The sequence below is a fragment of the Notolepis coatsorum genome (genome assembly GCF_963971535.1).
Source record: "Notolepis coatsorum genome assembly, chromosome: 11".
Classification (NCBI taxonomy): domain Eukaryota; kingdom Metazoa; phylum Chordata; class Actinopteri; order Aulopiformes; family Paralepididae; genus Notolepis; species Notolepis coatsorum.
Window position 1 is genome coordinate 106,850,909 of NC_140175.1, and position 22,727 is coordinate 106,873,635.

Consider the following 22,727-nt stretch of genomic DNA (forward strand, 5'->3'; position numbering starts at 1 on the left):
CAGAGGAGAACTAGGTCAAACTGTGGCCATGGCGGGGTCTGACGTGACGCAACAACGGCTCAACAATAATAAAAACCACGACTCTACTGTACAAACGAAAAAATAAAAATAAAAACACAACTAAATATATAACAATAGAGAAAAGTAAACAAAAAAAAAAGTCTGACAAATCCTGCTGGCCCAGTGCGTCATCACCTGTTCCTCTGACGCTGCTGTCAGTCAGCTCTCCGCTCGCTCACCGATTGGTCCAGAAGCGTCAGTGTGACCCGCCCCTACTTAGAAATAATGCGACAGGAATGGCTCTTTTGAGCTGTCTGTCATTAATAAGTAAGGCAGGCTGCCGCCCCCCCCCCCCCCGGGGGCGCTCTTTAATCACCATGGAGAATCTGAGACGCGGGGTCGCAGTAAACCCAGCGCACCTGTAGACCACCTGTAGACCTCCTGTAGACCACTAGAACTTCACCAAAGTCCGCAGAGAAACATTAAACATGTCTGTAAATCTCAGCTGAGAGAGGTTCTGGGTGGATTTAAAAACCTGCTTTTGTGTCGCTCTTCTGCCATGTCTCTGCTGTGTGTCCGGGGTGAGTTCTTCTCTTTATTCTCTTTATTATCTTTATGTATTATTAACAACACGCGATGCTGTGTACAATAAGTTAAATAAGTTCGACAGCCGACAGAACGGGGTCTCTTGAGTCGAGTCACTTCTGCAGGCAGCTGTGATTTTTCCTGGTTGAAAACCACCAGTTCTCCTGTCGGATAATGGTCATTTAAAACTATGTTAAGTATTAATAATACAGCCACAACTTATAACTGTAACAATATCATCTTTCTCTGGTTGATGATGTTTATCGGTTTAAGCCAGGCCTACATATCATCATAGGATGTGACCCGACAACTGACTCCAGAGCAGCTGTTGAAACAGCTTTAGAATCATATAGTCGACGGGGAGAGATCTCTGCTACCGACTTTGATTGATTGATTGATTGATTGATTGATTGATTGAAAACTTTATTTAACAGATTGCAGAATGGGTACAGTACAGTACAGCTCAATACACACAATTGTTAAGGGGATGCAGACCAGAGAAAGACTTTCGTCTTGTTTACATCAGGGTCCCCCATTTTTAATTCATAGTGACATATACATGACATACAGATAGACAGTAGGCTACTGCTACATTTATACATTTATGTCATAACTGACATTTATGACAGACTGACGTTTACTGTTGATGGAATGAAATATCCTAAATACAATCTAATAGTTGTTATAGATAGGCCTGCTATTATTATTATTATTATTATTATATTATTATTATTATTATTATTATTATTATTATTATTATTATTATTATTATTATTATTATTATTATTATTATTATTATTATTATTATTATTTATTATTATTATTGTATAGGAGAGTGAACGGTGTAGGCTGTTATTTGGTATCATTGATCATCACGTATTTAATTACATTTTAAACCTTTATTTGAACTGTTTTTTCCCCCCCAACACTGAGGTTTACCCTCGTTTATAGCGACGACGAGCTTACAAAACAAAGACAGAGTTTGACAAAAGAGTTTTCCGGCTAATTCTTATACGTATAGGCACAACACATGACAATTAACAATAATAATAACACTAAAAATAATCAGCTATAAGCTAAGTTGCAAGTCGACACACAGTGGTCGGAGATGCAGCGAGAGAAGTTAGAGCCTCCAGCTGTTCCAGGTGTTGGAAGCATCAAATCTTTGATTAGAATCTTTCTACGTGTTTGTTTGTTTGTTTATTTATTACATAGGACGCAGGCTGGTGGTCAGCAGCACCCATGTATGAATGAATGAATGAAAAGTTTATTTCTTGGACATGTTATTCTTCTTATTTCTTCAACCAACTCAGTGTCTTGATCCGTCAGACCAAACAATCATAACAACAAATTAAAAAAATCCTTAAAGAAAAAAAACATTTAAAAAAAAGAACAAAGAAAAAACAGGAATTATAAACAAAAGAGCAATGTGTTTGGTTGGCAGACATGTCCAAAAAAAGGAGTAGAGGGAAGCTTAGCTTATTGATCCCTACCCCCCTACATTTGTATTTGTTCTTCCATTAATATTACTAGACCCATGTGGTCGGTATCTATTGTGTCGCTGTGAGGTTGTTGTTGTTGTTGTTGTTGTGGAGGGATTCTGGAGGTGATGACGTCCTGAGTGTCAGCGGTGGAAACTATGTTTTCTGTGTTTTTTCTGTGGACTACTTGTACTGTAGCGGAACTCGCATGTCTAATCAAAACAACTTACTTCTCACACTGCTGGGTATAGCCTGCTTTTACTCCACAAGGAACATAAAAAAGAAACGGCAGGCAAAAATGTTTTTATTAAAATGTGTTACTTCCTGATTTTTAATAATACAAAATACCCTACAAATAAAAGCCCCTTTAATGAAACCTATTTGAATCAGTGTCTGCTCTTCACTTTATTTGACCAATATATTTTGCTCTGTTTTTGCTAAAGACAGATTGACGTTGTCATAGTAACAAAAGGTCTGCTGTCAAATGCATTATCACACACAATATCAATGTTCTTTGCCTGTTGTTTGGACAAATAGGACAAGGTAAAATGTAACAGGACCCCCCCCCCCCCCCCCCCCCATGTAACCCTCCCCATTACTGCCTTTGTCAAAGCAAGGTACTTGGGTCATATCACGGAGTATATCTATATGCAGTCACATCTGTGTACATCAGTCAGGAGTTATAAAGAATAATATAAAAAATGTAGAAAAAAGAAAATGACACTTAAAATGGTGTTCGAGGGAGTCACTCACAAGTAAGCATAGTAGGCTATGGTTATGCTATAATATTGAAACCAAGGAACACGGCTAGTTGTGAGTTCACCTCAATGAATGCTAACATGCACATTTACATTTACATTTAGTCATTTAGCTGACGCTTTTATCCAAAGCGACTTACAAGTTCTGTGCGACAAGACAGCAAGAAGGGTATAACTCTATCAGCTGAGTAACAATGTTCATAAAAGTGTTGCGTGTTACAGTGTAGGTTAGTTTATTAGGACAAGTGCATGACAGTAAGGTTAGTCGGGGTTAGATTTTTTTTTTTTTTTTTTTTTTTTTTTTTTATCATTTCAGATAATGGTTGAAGAAGTGAGTCTTTAGTCGACGGCGAAAGATTGGACGGGATTCGGCTGTCCTAACTGGGATGGGTAGTTCATTCCACCATTGTGGGGCAAGGGCATTTTCCATCCAGCACTTAACGGTCTGATCTGGTCTGGTTTAGTCTGGTCTGGTCTGGAGCTGGTCTGGTCTGGTTTAGTCTGGTCTGGAGCTGGTCTGGTCTGGTTTAGTCTGGTCTGGATCTGGTCTGGTCTGTTCCTGTCCAGTGTGATCTGGTCTGGTCCAGGCTGGTCTATTTTGGTCTGGAGCAGGTTGGTCTGATCTGGTCTGGAGCAAGCTGGTCTGGACTGGTCTGGAGCAAGCTGGTCTGGACTGGTCTGGTCTGGTTCGGAGCAAGCTGGTCTGGACTGGTCTGGACTGGTCTGGTCTGGTTCGGAGCAGGTTGGTCTGGTCTGGAGCAAGCTGGTCTGGACTGGTCTGGTCTGGTTCGGAGCAGGTTGGTCTGGTCTGGAGCAAGCTGGTCTGGACTGGTCTGGTTCAGAGCAGGTTGGTCTGGTCTGGAGCAGTCTGGTCTGGACTGGTCTGGTCTAGTTCGGAGCAGGTTGGTCTGGTCTGGTCTGGACTGGTCTGGTTCGGAGCAGGTTGGTCTGGAGCAGTCTGGTCTGGACTGGTCTGGTCTGGTTCAGAGCAGGTTGGTCTGGTCTGGTCTGGAGCAGTCTGGTCTGGACTGGTCTGGTCTGGAGCAAGCTGCCCAGTAGCAGGTTGCTCTCTTCCCGTGTGTCGATGACGTGACTCCAGTGATGCATGAAAGATCACTGAGCTTTGGTGTGAAAGGGGCCTCTCTCTGCATGAAACTAATACATCATTCATCTGTTTGTATTTGTCAGTACGACAGACAGTAGAACCAGAGGCCTCTGTGTGGTATCTCACCACAGATCCATCACACCATGTCATGCTCCTTTGTTGCTCCTTCCTACCAGACCAGTGTTCTTAACTCAATCAGCGCCAGAGGGACACGTGTAATGTGTGGATAAAAGGCCAGCGTTCTAAAGTATAGGAATACGTTGGCGGTGTTTGCAGGGCTATAACTATATTCTATATTATAGCTATGGATACAATACTATGGCCCATTTGACATTGAGTATCTATCGTTCAATATGTGAAAAAAAAAAAATGCATCCATACATTCCCGTTTTATACCGTGGTGAATATAAGTATGGTTTTAGAGCGGTCTAGGGTAATTCCTGGGAGGCTGGTAAATAGACCGCAACGTTTATTATACTAAATGCATTGGCATTTCGTCCCTACACACGCTACAATAAAAAAATCAAATGCATATGATAGGCGTTATGTTCCATCATGAATGCATGAAAGGGTGGGGGGGGGGGGGGGGGGGTCGTTTTTTGATGCTTTGATCGTCACCAACGGAATACGCTTAGGACTAGCGTTACACACATACGCTCGGATCGCAGTGAAGGCATGCTTTGATCAACGCAATATTGATATCTTATAGCTAGGGGTGTAACGGTACGCGGATACGTACTGTACCGCGTCAATGTGGTCCTCCGGTACAGTACGGGCTGTGCACCGTACGATTACAACGGTATGGTCAACCTTTTTTTGCGGAACTTAAATCCCCCCGGCCCCACGTAATTTATCAACAACACTGCGGTCTGCTGTGAGCATTATAAAACAAACGTGTGTTTAACCGACCGTGAATTAAAGTGTCAATGCTGTTTGTCATTTTAACAGCAGATACTTTCTTAAATGCCATCCTCCCGAGAGAGGGGTGTTGACGGGGAGCTTGCTGGTGTTATTTAGCATTGAACAGCTAACCGAAAGCTAGCATTAACTAACATTAAAGGTTTAGCCATAATGTTACCTTGGCTAACGTTGGGGCTATTCATAATCCAGCAATAATGGCTGCAGACCTGCAAGCAAAGTACAGCAAGTTGGCAAAGGAGTATTCCAACGTAAATCACATTTTCACCAGTAACGTTAGTCTTTCCATCTCTCGGTAGCTCCTGCTCATTTTTACCTAGCTCACGTTAGAGTCGTCGTCACTGAACCACCTCGCGTACACAATTAATGACATGTTGCGGACAGCCATATCGGTGACAATGTTTAGCTTTTAGTGCCAAATGATAAGAGTCTGAGGCGGAGTCTCAAAAGAGAATGTTGAATATTTATTGTGCAAAAATCACAACAGATCCTCTATGCTACATCAACGGAGCCTTGTAGACCGAGTAGGGTATATCTGCAGAGCCACTGGGTAGCGAGTGCAACACCGTGTAATGTCCGTGTGTGGATCATTGGAGTAGGGTATATCTGCAGTGCTGCAGCCATACTCATTGTATAGATTTGTATTAGTATCATTAATCAATCACCTGTTGTTGAATAAATACCATTACTTTCTAGTTATTACTAAAAAACAGTATATATAAAACAGTAGCTGTATAAAAAAAAAGGTATAATTTATATTAAAAAAAAAAAGATTTACCGAAAAAATACCGAACCGTGACTTCAAAACCGAGGTACGTACCGAACCGTCGATTTTGTGTACCGTTACACCCCTACTTATAGCCCTTACCTTGACTAGGATGTACCCCGAAAAGAATATTCCAATTACCTGATCGCGAGTCCCAGTATTGGTGTCGATCGTGTCGCCAACATAATCCGCCACACATCATCCATCTGGAGCATTTGACGCTCCTCAAGCCGATCGGGACAACGTCGGCGAGTTAACCCGACTTTATTCGGGTATGGCGTCCATTGAGTTAAGAGAACGTGTTCTAAAGATCTTCTGCTGTGTTCTAAAAGAGAATGTGTTCTAAAGATCTTCTGCTGTGTTCTAAGGAGAACACGTTCTAAATATCTTCTGGATTTGGGAAAGAGTTGGTGGTGCTTGTTGTGGAGTTTGTGGTATTGTTTGTGGTGTTGTTTGTGGTTGTTGTTGTGGTGTTTGTTGTGGTTTACATTTACATTTAGTCATTTAGCTGACGCTTTTATCCAAAGCGACTTACAAGTTCTGTACGACAAGTCATCAGGAAGGGCACAACTCTATCAGCTGAGTAACAATGTTCATCAAAGTGTTGCATGCTACAGTGTAGGTTAGTTTATTAGGACAAGTGCATTAGGTAGGGACAAGGTTAGTTAGGGTTAGATTTGTTTAATTTTTTTTGTATTTAAAAAAAAAATCAGATAAGTAGTCGAGGCGTTTTTTGTGTGTGGTTGTTGTGGTGGTGTTTGTAGTGGTTGTTGTGGTGGTGTTTGTAGTGGTTGTGGTGGTGTTTGTAGTGGTTGTTGTGGTGGTGTTTGTAGTGGTTGTGGTGGTGTTTGTAGTGGTTGTGGTGGTGTTTGTAGTGGTTGTTGTGGTGTTTGTAGTGGTTGTGGTTAGGGGTGCACCGATGTATCGGTCGGGTATCGGTATCGGCCGATAAGCTCGAATGTGCCGATGGCAGTAGCCGATAAATATCCATCAATTTGTGTAGCGTCAAGACAAAAAAAAGTTCACTCGCGACCTACCTGCACAACGCCGCCCCCGGCCCACACACACACACACACACACACAAGCTACTGCATCAAAGTTACTACTTATGATTAACAAGGCATTCGTTTTGTGGCATTAACATTATATAGTTAGTGTTACACGTTCATAACATCAGCATATTATTTACCCGAACGTAGCAAGCGTTCATACTAGCTCAGTTCCTTCCGTTGCTCACAGAGCCCTGAGTTTTACCCATTCTGCAATCTGTTAATAACGTTTTCAATCAGACACATGTATAGAAAGGCTTTGTTTTATTATAACATGGCAGTAGCCGATAAATATCCATCAATTTGTGTAGCGTCAAGACAAAAAAAGTTCACTCGCGACCTACCTGCACAACGCCGCCCCCGGCCCACACACGCACAAGCTACTGCATCAAAGTTACTACTTATGATTAACAACGCATTCGTTTTGTGGCATTAACATTATATAGTTAGTGTTACACGTTCATAACATCAGCATATTATTTACCCGAACGTAGCAAGCGTTCATACTAGCTCAGTTCCTTCCGTTGCTCACAGAGCCCTGAGTTTTACCCATTCTGCAATCTGTTAATAACGTTTTCAATCAGACACATGTATAGAAAGGCTTTGTTTTATTATAACATTAGTTGCAGTAAAATCATTATGCCTCATTTAAGTCATCCTGCGGAGCTAAAAGCTAAACGTCGGCGGCGCCGTGTTGTTCTAGAAAACCTCTCGTCAAAATCAATGGCGGACAAAAGCAGGAGTAAAAAATGCAACACGCTTGCCGATTGGTGGTAACAGCAGAGGCGGGTGCAAGCGGTGTGTGACGTAATTGGCAGAATCGACTGTCAATCAAAATGTCATTGGTTGAGACAATAGTATCTCGCTGCAGCCCAGCAGGTAGACCATGCTGGGAGAACTAGTATCTAGCTGCAGCCCTGCAGAACATACTGGGAGAGAGATAGTGCTATTTCTTGATGTTTCCTTTTTTTAAGTAAGTAAAGAGGCCTATGTTCATATCGGTGAGCACAATTTGTAAGACAAATATACAGTAGTTCCATAAAAAAAATAAAAATTACAAAAAAAAATATTACAAAAATAATTAATATTAAAAAAATATAAAAAAAAAAATGTTGCCACAAATATCGGTATCGGCCGATTGTGTTAGTTGAACAATCGGTATCGGTATCGGTGGCACATTTTCATATCGGTGCATCCCTAGTTGTGGTGTTGTTTGTAGTGGTTGTTGTGGTGGTGTTTGTAGTGGTTATGGTGGTGTTTGTAGTGGTTGTTGTGGTGGTGTTTGTAGTGGTGGTTGTGGTGGTGTTTGTAGTGGTTGTTGTGGTTGTGGTGGTGTTTGTAGTGGTTGTTGTGGTGTTTGTAGTGGTTGTGGTGGTGTTTGTAGTGGTTGTGGTGGTGTTTGTAGTGGTTGTTGTGGTGGTGTTTGTAGTGGTTGTGGTGGTGTTTGTAGTGGTTGTGGTGGTGTTTGTAGTGGTTGTGGTGGTGTTTGTAGTGGTTGTTGTGGTGGTGTTTGTAGTGGTTGTGGTGGCGGTGTTTGTAGTGGTTGTTGTGGTGGTGTTTGTAGTGGTTGTTGTGGTGGTGTTTGTAGTGGTTGTGGTGGCGGTGTTTGTAGTGGTTGTTGTGGTGGTGTTTGTAGTGGTTGTTGTGGTGGTGTTTGTGGTGGTTGTGGTGGTGTTTGTAGTGGTTGTGGTGGTGTTTGTAGTGGTTGTTGTGGTGGTGTTTGTAGTGGTTGTGGCGGTGTTTGTAGTGGTTGTTGTGGTGGTGTTTGTAGTGGTTGTTGTGGTGGTGTTTGTAGTGGTTGTTGTGGCGGTGTTTGTAGTGGTTGTGGTGGTGTTTGTAGTGGTTGTGGCGGTGTTTGTAGTGGTTGTTGTGGTGGTGTTTGTAGTGGTTGTGGCGGTGTTTGTAGTGGTTGTTGTGGTGGTGTTTGTAGTGGTTGTGGCGGTGTTTGTAGTGGTTGTTGTGGTGGTGTTTGTAGTGGTTGTTGTGGTGGTGTTTGTAGTGGTTGTTGTGGTGGTGTTTGTAGTGGTTGTGGTGGTGTTTGTAGTGGTTGTGGTGGTGTTGTTTGTAGTGGTTGTTGTGGTGGTGTTTGTAGTGGTTGTTGTGGTGGTGTTTGTAGTGGTTGTTGTGGTGGTGTTTGTAGTGGTTGTGGTGGTGGTGCTTGTAGTGGTTGTGGTGGTGTTTGTAGTGGTTGTGGTGGTGTTTGTAGTGGTTGTTGTTGTGGTGTTTGTAGTGGTTGTTGTGGTGTTTGTAGTGGTTGTTGTGGTGTTGTTTTTAGTGGTTGTGGTGGTGTTTGTAGTGGTTGTTGTGGTGGTGTTTGTAGTGGTTGTTGTGGTGGTGTTTGTAGTGGTTGTGGTGGTGTTTGTAGTGGTTGTTGTGGTGGTGTTTGTAGTGGTTGTTGTGGTGTTTGTAGTGGTTGTGGTGGTGTTTGTAGTGGTTGTTGTGGTGGTGTTTGTAGTGGTTGTTGTGGTGTTGTTTGTAGTGGTTGTTGTGGTGTTTGTAGTGGTTGTGGTGGTGTTTGTAGTGGTTGTGGTTAGGGCTGGGCGATATGACCAAAAACGTTATCGCGATAAAATTATAAAATTATTTTCATATAACTCAATATCGATAATTATCGTCGATATAATGTCTGTCAAGTTTAATTAACTTTTTATGCCTGGCGTCGATGGACGGGCTATTAATAGACTTGTTTTTCTGCTGTGAATGTCTCGAGTTGATGTCGTCATCAGTCCGCGCACGTTAGCAGTTAGCCAGAGCGAGCAGTACTGTGTATCCCATGACAATGTACTAGTAAATATCCCTAAAATACTCTGTTCCGCCACAATACATTGCAACGGCGTCCACCGTATACCACACACTACTATAACCGTGGCATCAGAATTCACGCCACATACATACTCGGCACGTAAATATATAAAAACAGCGCCGTGCAAGCTAGGTATCCTAGCCAGCTTCGTTTCCAAGCGATGTATTCCATGACAATGTACTTGTAAATATCCCTAAAATACTCTGTTCCGCCACAATACATTGCAACGGCGTCCACCGTATACCACACACTACTATAACCGTGGCATCAGAATTCACGCCACACACATACTCGGCATGTAAATATATAAAAACACCGCCGTGCAAGCTAGGTATCCTAGCCAGCTTCGTTTCCAAGCGATGTATTCCATGACAATGTACTAGTAAATATCCCTAAAATACTCTGTTCCGCCACAATACATTGCAACGGCGTCCACCGTATACCACACACTACTATAACCGTGGCATCAGAATTCACGCCACACACATACTCGGCACGTAAATATATTAAATAGCGCCATGCAAGCTAAGTATCCTAGCAGCCTTGAGTCCTGAGCTGTGGTGCGTAAGGACGTCATCACGTAACGTTGGTTGTTAGTGAGTGTGCTGAGCCGAGGCTGAACGGAGCCAAACTTGGAAAATCGATATATCGAAACTTTGCGACCACGTTTCATGTTTATTTCGAGGAAATAATTTATTGCGATATTTTTCGTTATCGTTTTATCGCCCAGCCCTAGTTGTGGTGGTGTTTGTAGTGGTTGTGGTGGTGTTTGTAGTGGTTGTTGTGGTGTTTGTAGTGGTTGTGGTGGTGTTTGTAGTGGTTGTGGTGGTGTTTGTAGTGGTTGTTGTGGTGTTTGTAGTGGTTGTTGTGGTTGTTGTGGTGGTGTTTGTAGTGTTTGTAGTGGTTGTTGTGGTGGTGTTTGTAGTGGTTGTTGTGGTGGTGTTTGTAGTGGTTGTTGTGGTGGTGTTTGTAGTGGTTGTTGTGGTGTTTGTAGTGGTTGTGGTGGTGTTTGTAGTTGTTGTGGTGTTTGTAGTGGTTGTGGTGGTGTTTGTAGTGGTTGTTGTTGTGGTGTTTGTAGTGGTTGTTGTGGTGTTTGTAGTAGTTGTTGTGGTGTTTGTAGTGGTTGTTGTGGTGGTGTTTGTAGTGGTTGTTGTGGTGTTTGTAGTAGTTGTTGTGGTGTTTGTAGTGGTTGTTGTGGTGTTTGTAGTGGTTGTGGTGGTGTTTGTAGTGGTTGTGGTGTTGTTTGTAGTGGTTGTGGTGGTGTTTGTAGTGGTTGTGGTGGTGTTTGTAGTGGTTGTTGTGGTGTTTGTAGTGGTTGTGGTGGTGTTTGTAGTGGTTGTTGTGGTGTTTGTAGTGGTTGTTGTGGTGTTTGTAGTGGTTGTGGTGGTGTTTGTAGTGGTTGTTGTGGTGTTTGTAGTGGTTGTTGTGGTGTTTGTAGTGGTTGTTGTGGTGTTTGTAGTGGTTGTTGTGGTGGTGTTTGTAGTGGTTGTTGTGGTGGTGTTTGTAGTGGTTGTTGTGGTGGTGTTTGTAGTGGTTGTTGTGGTGGTGTTTGTAGTGGTTGTGGTGGTGTTTGTAGTGGTTGTTGTGGTGTTTGTAGTGGTTGTGGTGGTGTTTGTAGTGGTTGTGGTGGTGTTTGTAGTGGTTGTTGTGGTGTTTGTAGTGGTTGTTGTGGTTGTTGTGGTGGTGTTTGTAGTGTTTGTAGTGGTTGTTGTGGTGGTGTTTGTAGTGGTTGTTGTGGTGGTGTTTGTAGTGGTTGTTGTGGTGTTTGTAGTGGTTGTGGTGGTGTTTGTAGTTGTTGTGGTGTTTGTAGTGGTTGTGGTGGTGTTTGTAGTGGTTGTTGTTGTGGTGTTTGTAGTGGTTGTTGTGGTGTTTGTAGTAGTTGTTGTGGTGTTTGTAGTGGTTGTTGTGGTGGTGTTTGTAGTGGTTGTTGTGGTGTTTGTAGTGGTTGTTGTGGTGTTTGTAGTGGTTGTGGTGGTGTTTGTAGTGGTTGTGGTGGTGTTTGTAGTGGTTGTTGTGGTGGTGTTTGTAGTGGTTGTTGTGGTGGTGTTTGTAGTGGTTGTTGTGGTGTTTGTAGTGGTTGTTGTGGTGGTGTTTGTAGTGGTTGTTGTTGTGGTGTTTGTAGTCGTTGTGGTGGTGTTTGTAGTGGTTGTTGTTGTGGTGTTTGTAGTGGTTGTTGTGGTGTTTGTAGTGGTTGTGGTGGTGTTTGTAGTGGTTGTGGTGGTGTTTGTAGTGGTTGTTGTGGTGGTGTTTGTAGTGGTTGTTGTGGTGTTTGTAGTGGTTGTTGTGGTGGTGTTTGTAGTGGTTGTTGTGGTGTTTGTAGTGGTTGTTGTGGTGGTGTTTGTAGTGGTTGTTGTGGTGGTGTTTGTAGTGGTTGTTGTTGTGGTGTTTGTAGTCGTTGTGGTGGTGTTTGTAGTGGTTGTTGTTGTGGTGTTTGTAGTGGTTGTTGTGGTGTTTGTAGTGGTTGTTGTGGTGGTGTTTGTAGTGGTTGTGGTGGTGTTTGTAGTGGTTGTTGTGGTGGTGTTTGTAGTGGTTGTTGTGGTGTTGGTAGTGGTTGTTGTGGTGGTGTTTGTAGTGGTTGTTGTTGTGATGTTTGTAGTGGTTGTGGTGGTGTTTGTAGTGGTTGTTGTGGTGTTGTTTGTAGTGGTTGTTGTGGTGTTTGTAGTGGTTGTTGTGGTGGTGTTTGTAGTGGTTGTGGTGGTGTTTGTAGTGGTTGTTGTGGTGGTGTTTGTAGTGGTTGTTGTGGTGTTTGTAGTGGTTGTTGTGGTGGTGTTTGTAGTGGTTGTTGTTGTGATGTTTGTAGTGGTTGTGGTGGTGTTTGTAGTGGTTGTTGTGGTGTTTGTAGTGGTTGTTGTGGTGTTTGTAGTGGTTGTTGTGGTGGTGTTTGTAGTGGTTGTTGTGGTGTTTGTAGTGGTTGTTGCTTGTCGTGGTGTTGATTGGTCTAACCAGCTGCCACCAAAACAGCAGGTGTCTTGGACACAACAAATACAATTACAGAAATTACAATAAAATATTTAAAGTTTAATTGTCTATCCTGAGCAGCTCCCAGATTAGTGCGAGACTCCCTCGCAGTGTCATGGGTTCCTGTGCTGTATGGCTGTTTGTTGATCGGTGGGGCTCCTCTGGGCCAGTTTGTCCAAGGAGCAGACTATTAGTGATCTTAAAAGATTAGGAGCACAGAAATCAAACATGGGAGTGTGAAGACGACCATCTCTACTCTCAACACCTCTGCATCTCTGTGCCACATGTTCCTTTTCCGGTTTTCGAGGTAGAATGGAGTTATTTTTTGAGTGTAGAAGATTGATGGTGACTCTTGTCTTGACTCTGTGCTGTGGAGAGGAGAGGGTTAACCGGCTCTCCTCCATCAGACCACAGCCAGAGTCCTCTCAGCATAGTGGAAAACTTTATTAACAGATTGCAGAATGGGTACAATACAGTACGGCTCAATACACACAATTGTTAAGGGGATGCAGACCAGAGAAAGACTTTCGTCTTGTTTACATCAGGGTCCCCCATTTTCAATTCATCATGACATACACGACATACAGATATACAGATATATATCATGACATTTATGACACAAATCGATCTCTAAACAATGTTTGTATGTCTCCACAATGGTATGATTCTGGGCTGGTAGGTTAAGCCACCGTTCTACGCAGTTTCTATACCTATCCCACCGTGTTTGTGTAAAATCTTGTACACATTCTTTCTGAACTGACGTGAGATGCATATAACATTATAGAAGAAAGGTTGAGATCCAAGGCAGCTCTACAATTTTTTAAAAAGCCTTTATTTATTGGCTTACATTATTTAGAAAAATCTTTTAAAAAAACCGACATGTTTCGGCCTACATGGCCTTCTTCAGGGTGAGCACCTACCTGAAACAAAATAAGAACGCTGAAGCCCTCTCCATATCCTCTGTTTTATGCATATAACATTGTTTAGAAACCTTTTTGCAAACTGTAGTAGGTGTTTTTTGTCCATTTTCATCCTGTTCTGATGTAACGTTACTCTGTGGATGTCATTTGTTGTCGCCCGGCGGCCGTATCCTGGCAACAAAGAGAGCTGCTATTGGTCGAGTGCAAGATACGTGAGCGAACTTGCACCAATTACGTCAAATAAAACTATGCTACGTGACCAAGTATCCGTTCGCAAGGAAAGATCTAGTCCCGACTTTAAAATTATGATTGCGCAAAACGGGCAGGATTGTAAATGGAGAACCTTTTATTCCTAAATCTACACCAATATATCTTTCACAGAGGGGTGAAAAATGCGTAGTCCGCCGAGGTGGGAACGGGATGAAACGATACAGCCTTCACCTTATGGTCTAATATAAATGCAGCCATTTACCATTTAAATAATGGTTGGATAAATCGATGACTTAAATAATGGTTGGATGAATCGATGACTTAAACAATCACTAGTAGCAGCTCTAATATCCAACAAGCTGAGGAGCCAAAATGAGGAGAATTGATCTAGAATGTGTTTTGGAGTCTCTGGACATTGTGTTGTTGATCCACTAACGGATGAATGATTGAGCAGCCTTGGCTCTGGGAGCGGCATAAAGCAGCTCCTCTAGGGTTTATTGGCTGCAGGAACTGGACTTGCTATATGTACGGAATGGGCAACCTGCCTATTATTGTTGTAAATATTTAGATTAAAAAAAAAAACGTTTTTGGCATCACCTCCTTTTTTGGTTTTGTTGTTTTAACACTTTCAGCGCCAGCCGTTTTAGTTATCCTTGTACTCAATGGGCCACCGCTGTAAGAGATAGGGATTTTCACTGTGCGTCGCAGTGTTTGCAGGGCTATATCTATATTCTATATTATAGTTATGGAGACAATACTATGGCTCATTTGACAATAACTATCCCTCGTTCAACATGTGAAAAAGAGTGAATTTTTTCATGTATACGTTCGCGTGTTATACCGTGGTGAATATTGTATAGTTTCAGAGTGATCCTGGCTAATTCCTGGAAGCTGAGTTATGGAGCGATGTGTGACTTTTGCTAAAAGCGTTCGCATTGCTTGCCTGGACACGCTACTATTTCCAAATCAAAGGTATATAATAGGTATTATGTTTCATCATGAATGCATGAAAGGGGGCGGGGGTCGTTTTTTGATGCTTTGATCGCCAGCAAATGCACAAAATGCAATGCAAATGCACAAAAAGGGCAGCAAATTAGACCCAGGCAACTACCGCCCTGTTTCTATCCTTACCTCCATCTCGAAAGTCATGGAACATTTTTTATACGAACAGGTCGAAAAGTACCTCGCGGAAAGAAATCTAATCGCCATCCCACTCCACTGACGCATGCCTTCTCTATATGAACGACCACATCAAACAAGAGGTGGACGTGGGCAAATACTGCGGCATGGTCATGCTGGACCTACAAAAGGCCTTCGACACTGTCAATCACTCCACTCTGATTGACAAGCTAAAAGCAATTGGTTTTGATTAGGGATGCTCGATATTGGCTTTTTTACCGATACCGATATTCCGATATTGTCCAACTCTTAATTTCCGATACCGATACCGATATCAACCGATACCGATATATGCAGGGTTTCCCCCCAAAAAAACTGAATAATTTCAGGTAACTAATAATTTCACTGGATGCATTCAAAAGGCTTTCTAAATGTAAGCATTATCTGTGCAAAATATGATAATTAAAAAAGTAAAAATTAACATTACATATCTCTTGTTGTTGAATTAAACCAACATGCATACTTTTGACAATAAATAAAATAAGAATTGGTTCTTACTTGCTTGCCTGGGTAAATAAAGGTTAAATAAATGTAAAAAAAAAAAAAAAAAAAAAATTGTTATTGTTATTGTTTTTCTTTTTTTACCGATACCGATATTTTCCGATATCACATTTTACTGCCGATATCGGTCGATAATATCGGTCGGCCGATAATATCGGACATCCCTAGTTTTGATAGTCTATCAGTGAGCTGGATACAATCCTACCTGGAGGGGAGAGAACAGATGGTGGAGGTAAACGGTACCCTACCCCCCCCCCCCCTCCCCTCCCAGTGAGCTGTAATATGTAATAATGTAATAAAAAAAGTCAACCAACAAACTCGATTCTTGTACCGGATCTCCTCTCTGGTAAACAAGAATACCCTGAAGACTCTGGCAGGAGCACTCATTCAAGGGTACTACGACTATGCTTGCACCTCATGGCAGGGCTGTACGCTAAGCTTTTTCACTAGGGGCACACTTGCCCCTAAATGAGAAATTTAGGGGCAAAGAATATTTTTTAGGGGCACATTTTTAAATAACTATTTTACCATTATAGTAGGGCTGGGCGATATGGCCTCTAAATGACATCGCGAATTTTTTTGGCCATATCACGATACACGATATATATCGCAATATTTTGACATTTCCTCTAAAGCACTTAAAAATGCTTGATTTAACCCTTTGATGCATACAGTCACGCCAATATGATGATTATAATAAGTCCCTGCAACATATGTTTGCATTATTAAACCATGAAGATGCTTTAAAAAATAATTGAATGAAAATGTACTAAGAGTAGTCTACTGACACACTAATAAAAACATTTATTTACATCTAAGACCATTTATATAAAAACTCTTGGGTGCCTTTTTTTTGCACAGTACTGTGTTTTCTATCCACTTTAGCCAAACACACACACACACACACACACACACACACACATATATATATATATATATATATATATATATATATATATATATATATATATATATATATATATATATACACACACACTACTGTGAGAAAATAATAATCACACACAAAGGGATAATGGCTTATAGCAGACTTAATGATTTTAGAATATTTCAGATAATGAAATTAAATGTTTATATCATCAACTTTAAATCATTGAATGTAGAGAGAGAGCGAGAGAGAGAGAGAGGGGGTGAGAACAAACGAGAGAGCCAGCCCCCCCCCTCCCCTCGGGTTTTGTTCTAGGTTCGCGTTTTGATCGTTTAAGCTGCCGTAGGTGATGACGTCACACTCTAATGTAAACAGGAAGAGTTTAACACACAGAGATGGAAAGTGGTGATATACAGAAACGAATAACCAATAAATATGAAGTTATGTTTAAACTTCTGTTGTCAAGCGTTGTCTAACCCACCCCCTTTCCTCACGAATGGAACTAGTGTTGTGGAGTCCGCTTTGACCGTTTTCCAGGGTTAGCAGCAGCTAACGCTAGTTAGCTTAGCATTAGGGATGCACCGATATGAAAATTGGCCACCGATACCGATTGTTCAACTAACACAATCGGCCGATACCGATACCGATATTTGTGGCAAAATATAAGTATTTGTAATTTTTTTTAATATATATTTTTTTATATATATATTTTTTTTTTTTGTATTTTTTTTATGAAACTACTGTATATTTGTATGTTTGTATTTGTAGGCCTCTTTACTTACTTAATAATAATAATAATAATAATGGATTGGATTTATATAGCGCTCTTCTCTGACTCAGAGCGCTTCACAGAGTCCATTATTCGTTCATACACAGTCATCCCGGTGGTGGTAAGCTACAATTGCAGCCAGAGCTGCCCTGAGGCAGACTCACGGAAGCGTGGCGAATAATCAACGCCTACGGCCCCTCCGACCACCACCAACATTCATTCACATGCATACACACTCATACGAGGCAAGTAGGTTAAGTGTCTTGCCCAAGGACACAACGGCAGTGGGATGGACATGGGCTTGAGCGGGATTCGGGATTAAGAAAAGGAAACATCAAGAAATATGTTTATGGTATAAATTCCACCATGCCATGTAGCACTATCCCTCTCCCAGTATCGTCTGGCGGCCTGCAGATGGATACTATTCTCTCAACCAGAGCTCTCAAACCAATGCAATAGAACCATTTTGATTGACAGTCGATTCGGCGAATTACGTCACACCGCTAGCTAGGGCTGGGACGATATTATATAAATATCGGGTACAGTTCATTAACGATACACTTTTTCAACGTATCGTGGATATCGTGATGTTTTGCCCAAGAGGATTGTGTCGCGTCAATCTGTCCACACGTTACTCGTTCATATCTCAGCCTGTGCTGAGATATGCCCATTCCGCGGTCTGTTAATAAAGTTTTCAATCAGACAGATGTATGGAAAGGCTTTTATTATAACATTCGTTGTAGTAAAATTATTATGCCTCATTTAGTCATCCTGTGAAGCACTGGTCTCCTACTCGACGGCCGCGGGGAGCTAACGTTAGTAGCTTTGTTGATGTTCAGCACACGGGACATTCAGGAAGTCAAAAACTAATAACGCTTGCCGATTGGTGCTAAGAACAGCAGGGCGGGTGCAAGCGGTGTGACGTCATTGGCAGACTCGACTGTCAATCAAAATGATTATGTTTCCGTCAGAATGAATGAATGAAAACTGTATTAAAAGGTTGCAGAATGGGTACAATACAGTACAGGAGGATGAAGACCAGAAAAAGACTTTCGGCTTTTTTACATAAGGGTCCTCCATTTTCAATTCATCAAAACATTTAGAGACATACATATATACAGTAGTTTCATAAAAATGCTAAAATGCTATTTATTGATTGATTGATTTAAAACTTTAACATATTGCAGAATGGGTACAGTACAGCTCAATACATACAATTGTTAAGGGGATGCAGACCAGAGAAAGACTTTAGTCTTGTTTACATCAGGGTCCCCCATTTTCAATTCATCATATTTCATATCTAAATCATATAATATCTCATATGCAATATATAATCTAATAATCTAAATCTAATATAAAAATGCTAAATGCATGGGTATTTTATTTTGTCTTTAATGTTAGCTTGCAAACTCAAATACTGTCTTGGTAAGCCTCATAATGAATTGTTTGGGGTAAAAAAGAAAAACATCGTGATGTGTATCGTGTATCGACGAAAGGTCAGAAAATATCGTGATATCATATTTAGGCCATATCGCCCAGCCCTACCGCTAGCACCCACCTCCTGCTGTTCTTACCACCAATCGGCAAGCGTTTATTCATTTTCTACTTCTGGGCATGCCGCCATTGATCTGCTTGCGAGAACCACAACAAGCTAATACGTTAGCTGCCTGCCGACCAGCGCTCCAGAGTCCACAGGATGACCAAACGAGACACAATGATTTTACTGCAACAAATGTTATAATAAAACAAAGCCTTTCTATACATTTGTCTGGTTGAAAACTTTATTAACAGATTGCAGAATGGGTAGTTGGGTGCGGAATGAGCAACGGAATGGAACTGAGCTATGAACGGAGTAATGCCTTGCTTACAAGCTATCTTCGGGTAAATAATATGCTGATGTTATTGAACGTGTAACACTAACTATATAACGTTAATGCCACAAAACGAATGTTTGTGTCATTTTAACAGCAGATACTTTTCTAAATGCCATCTTCCCGAGAGAGGGGTGTTGACGGGGAGCTGTGATGGGTTCGCTTGGTTGTGTTATTAATAGCATTGAACAGCTAACCGAAAGCTAGCGTTAACTAACGTTAAAGGTTTAGCCATAACGTTACCTTGGCTAAAGTTGGGGCTATTCATAATCCAGCAATAATGGCTGCAGACCTGCAAGCAAAGTACAGCAAGTTGGCAAAGGAGTATTCCAACGTAAATCACATTTTCACCAGTAACGTTAGTCTTCCACCTCCCGGTAGCTCATGCTAGCTAACCTAGCTCATGTTAACGTAGTCACTGAGCGACCACCTCGCGTACACAATTAATGACATGTTGCGGACAGCCATATCGGTGACAATGTTTAGCTTTTAGTGCCAAATGATAAGAGTCTGAAGCGGAGTCTCAAAAGAGAATGTTGAATATTTAGTAGTAACTTTGATGCAGTAGCTTGTGTGTGTGTGTGTGGAGGACTGGGGGCGGCGCCGTTGTGCACTGCAGGACGCGACTGAATTTATCGGCTACTGCCATCGGCACATTCGAGCTTATCGGCCGATAGGCCGATTGCAGTCAACAAGGCACTTATCGGCCGATACCGATACCCGACCGATACATCGGTGCACCCCTACTTAGCATAGTCCTAATGGATACCTTGGTTACCAGCTAACGTTAGCCCATTGCTTGTGTCAATTAAATTGCATGTTATTAAAGGTCCGCGCTGGTCTGTCTAATGAAATTACAATCGCAACATTATGTAGCACTGTACAGCCCTGGTTGTAGGCTAATGTTTTACTATTTTTTGTATCCAATTTGTATGGATTAATTTAGGAGTGTAATGCGAATGAAGGGTTGAAATCACTACTCGCAAGCTTGCCCCCAGATATTATTTTCCACTCACACTGGCCAAATTAGGGGGCAATTTGCGATCATCTTGTCGCAGTGTACAGCCCTGCCTCATGGTACCAAAGCACCTCAAAGGCACTAAAAACAAAATTACAAACATCTCAAAACAAACTGGTCAGACTACTGCTTGACCTGACTCCTAGAACCCACCTCACCCCTGCCCACTTTGACAACCTAGGATGGCTTAGAGTAGACGACAGAGTACTAGGGCTGACCTTCGATTTCTTTTTGGAATTCGAAGCTTCGGGGCCGAGATTTGATTTTAATTCGAATCTCAGAAAAAAATATTATATATTTTTTTAATTACATTTTTTATTTTAAATAAATTTTTTTTTATGTTGTGGGACTTGTACAGCACTTTGTTCAACTTTGTCAGTGCTGTAAAGTTTAAACCTTTTTAAATCTTAGACAAACTAAACAATTAGCTTTCATGAAATATTGTAAGCCATCATTTGAGGCTTTATAAAAGCAGCACAATGAACACAAATCTGTCAGTGCCGAGTCCGACCTCATCTTAAATAACAAACAGCATTGCTTGTTGTAGTTAACAAAGAGAGGCAGAGTTGATTTTGTAAAAAAAAATAAAAAATTAAAAAAAAATTATACAATTTTTTTTTTTTTTTTTTTTTTTATAATCTGATATTTTTTTCATATTCGAATCCCATGCCCATCGAACGAAGCTTTGAAGCTTCGAAGTATTTAAGACAGCCCTACAGAGTACAGCAACTTGCAATGGGCCTGGTCTACAAGATACACTACACGACCAAGGTACCCATGTACATGTCAAAATACTTCCCAAAGGTCAGTGAATATCACGATCACAACACCAGAGGGAGCTCCACAAATCATGTTAAACCCAGATTCGGCTCAAACAGGGGACTAAACACATTTCGCAATTATACCACATCAATGTGGAACGCCCTACCCAAAGCTGTAAAGGAATGTGAATCACTACCCACTTTCAAAAACACTCTCAAAGAACACCTAGGGAGACTGCAATTCGAAACTGGCCCCTGCGAATGTCCTAACCCAACCCCCTCCAATGTACAGTAAATGACCAAGTATGGCTTTGTCAATATTCCAATGTACAGTGTACAGTGTCACCCCCCCCCCCCCCCCCCCCCCCCCCCCCCTATCTACCCTCCGTCAATGTATAGTTTCTACGTCAAATGTATATACTCTTTTTTCTGGACTCTTTTTGTATCACAAACAGTAGGCCTACTGTATTTGCAAATCTGATATGTCATAAATGTATAGATGTAGCAGTACTGTCTATCTGTATGTCGTGTGTGTCATATATGTTATGATGAATTGAAAATGGGGGACCCTCATGAAAAAACATGATGAAAGTCTTTCTCTGGTCTGCATCCCCTTAACAATTGTATGTATTTAGCTGTACTGTACTGTACCCATTCTGCAATCTGTTAATAAAGTTTTCAATCAATCAATCAATCAATCAATCAGCAACGACATTAGTTTTGAATACTACCTACGTGGATCGGTTGGATCGATATGAAATCATTGTAGGATCAAGGTGGAATTGACGTCAGATAGTCCTTACCTTTGATCAGGGTTATTCCAAAAAGAATATTCCAATTGTCTGATCGCGATTTCCAGTATTGATGTCGATCGGGTCCCTGACATGAAGTGGCACAAGATATGCCTCAAGTGTGCTGAACGCGTTTCGAAGTGCTCTGATGAAGCAATTTACTTGGCTTGGTCTAAATTCTCCGCCCGGACGAAATTAGATGTGACACACAGTGTGAAATAAGGTTTCAAAGGGTGGGCGATACTGCCACCTAGCAGGATGCGGCCGGTATTGCACCCTCAGGATCTCAGAATGATTTCCTATGGTAACTGGACTGGTAAAATGGACACTGCATAGAATAAAATTGTATAAAAGAAAAAACAATGAAATCTGGCGCAGAAAGTGTTAACTCATTGGACGCCACGCATTAGCCTCATCCTGTAGTAGCTACCGCCAGCACTGTAAACGGTGGGAGTCGCTCACCTTGTTTGCAGGGCTATAACTATTTAAATATTATAGCTATATATGCAATACTATGGCCCATTTGACATTGAGTATCTATCATTCAAGATGTGAAAAAGGAATATTTTTTCCATCCATACATTCTCGTTTTATACTGTGGTGAATATAAGTATAGTTTTAGAGTGGTCTAGGGTAATTCCTGGGAGGCTAGTAATAGCCCGTGAGACGCATATTATAATTAATCCATTGGCATTTCGTCCCTATAGACGCTACAATAAAAAATTCAAATGCATATGATCGGTATATTATGTTCCATCATGCATGCATGAAAGGGGGGGGGTCGTTTCTGATTAATTGATTGTCAATAACGGCCTTCGTTAGTACAACAGCATACGCTGATCAGGGCGATGGCTATGAAAACAATGGACAACCAAGCTGAAATTGACGTTAAATTGCTCTTACCAGGCTGTGGCCGATGAGACTCCAAAAACAATATTCCAATAATTTGATTGCCATCTGCTAGATTGTATATCCATTTGGCCCACGCCATAACCCCCAACAGCATAATGAATCTGGCGTCCCGAAAGCGATTCAATGCGATCGGGTGAATATCTTGATCCACGTTACAAGAAAACTCTGCCCGGATGACTTTCAATGACGCACAGCCACATACACAGAGTCAGAAAGGAAGTGCAACATCGGCCGCATACCACCAGGCGGCGGTATCGGACCGTTGCGATCTCAGACACATTGCCACACAGTACCACAGCCTTCCAGGATGAATTATGAATGGAAATAGCGAATAAAAAAAATAACGATCATAATAATGAGTATACTCGTTGTTGGCGTCCAACGATTGGCGGGCTATAACAAGTCGTATACTCGTTGTTGGCAGCCATTGAGTTAACTGCTTCTGCGCCAAGAACGAGTTATCTCGTTATTGCCCGCCAATCGAAT

At 41.6% G+C, this 22,727-nt stretch overlaps 1 protein-coding gene across 1 annotated transcript in view; it reads left to right on the forward strand.

Moving 5' to 3' along the window:
• Window positions 1-22,727, forward strand: part of unc13bb (unc-13 homolog Bb (C. elegans)) — a gene marked incomplete at both ends in the record, with an annotated part of 291,089 nt that overhangs the window by 9,072 nt on the left and 259,290 nt on the right. Inside the window, 1 exon segment of the mRNA XM_084325041.1 lies at window positions 506-581. Coding sequence (XP_084181167.1) covers window positions 506-581 — 76 coding nt within the window.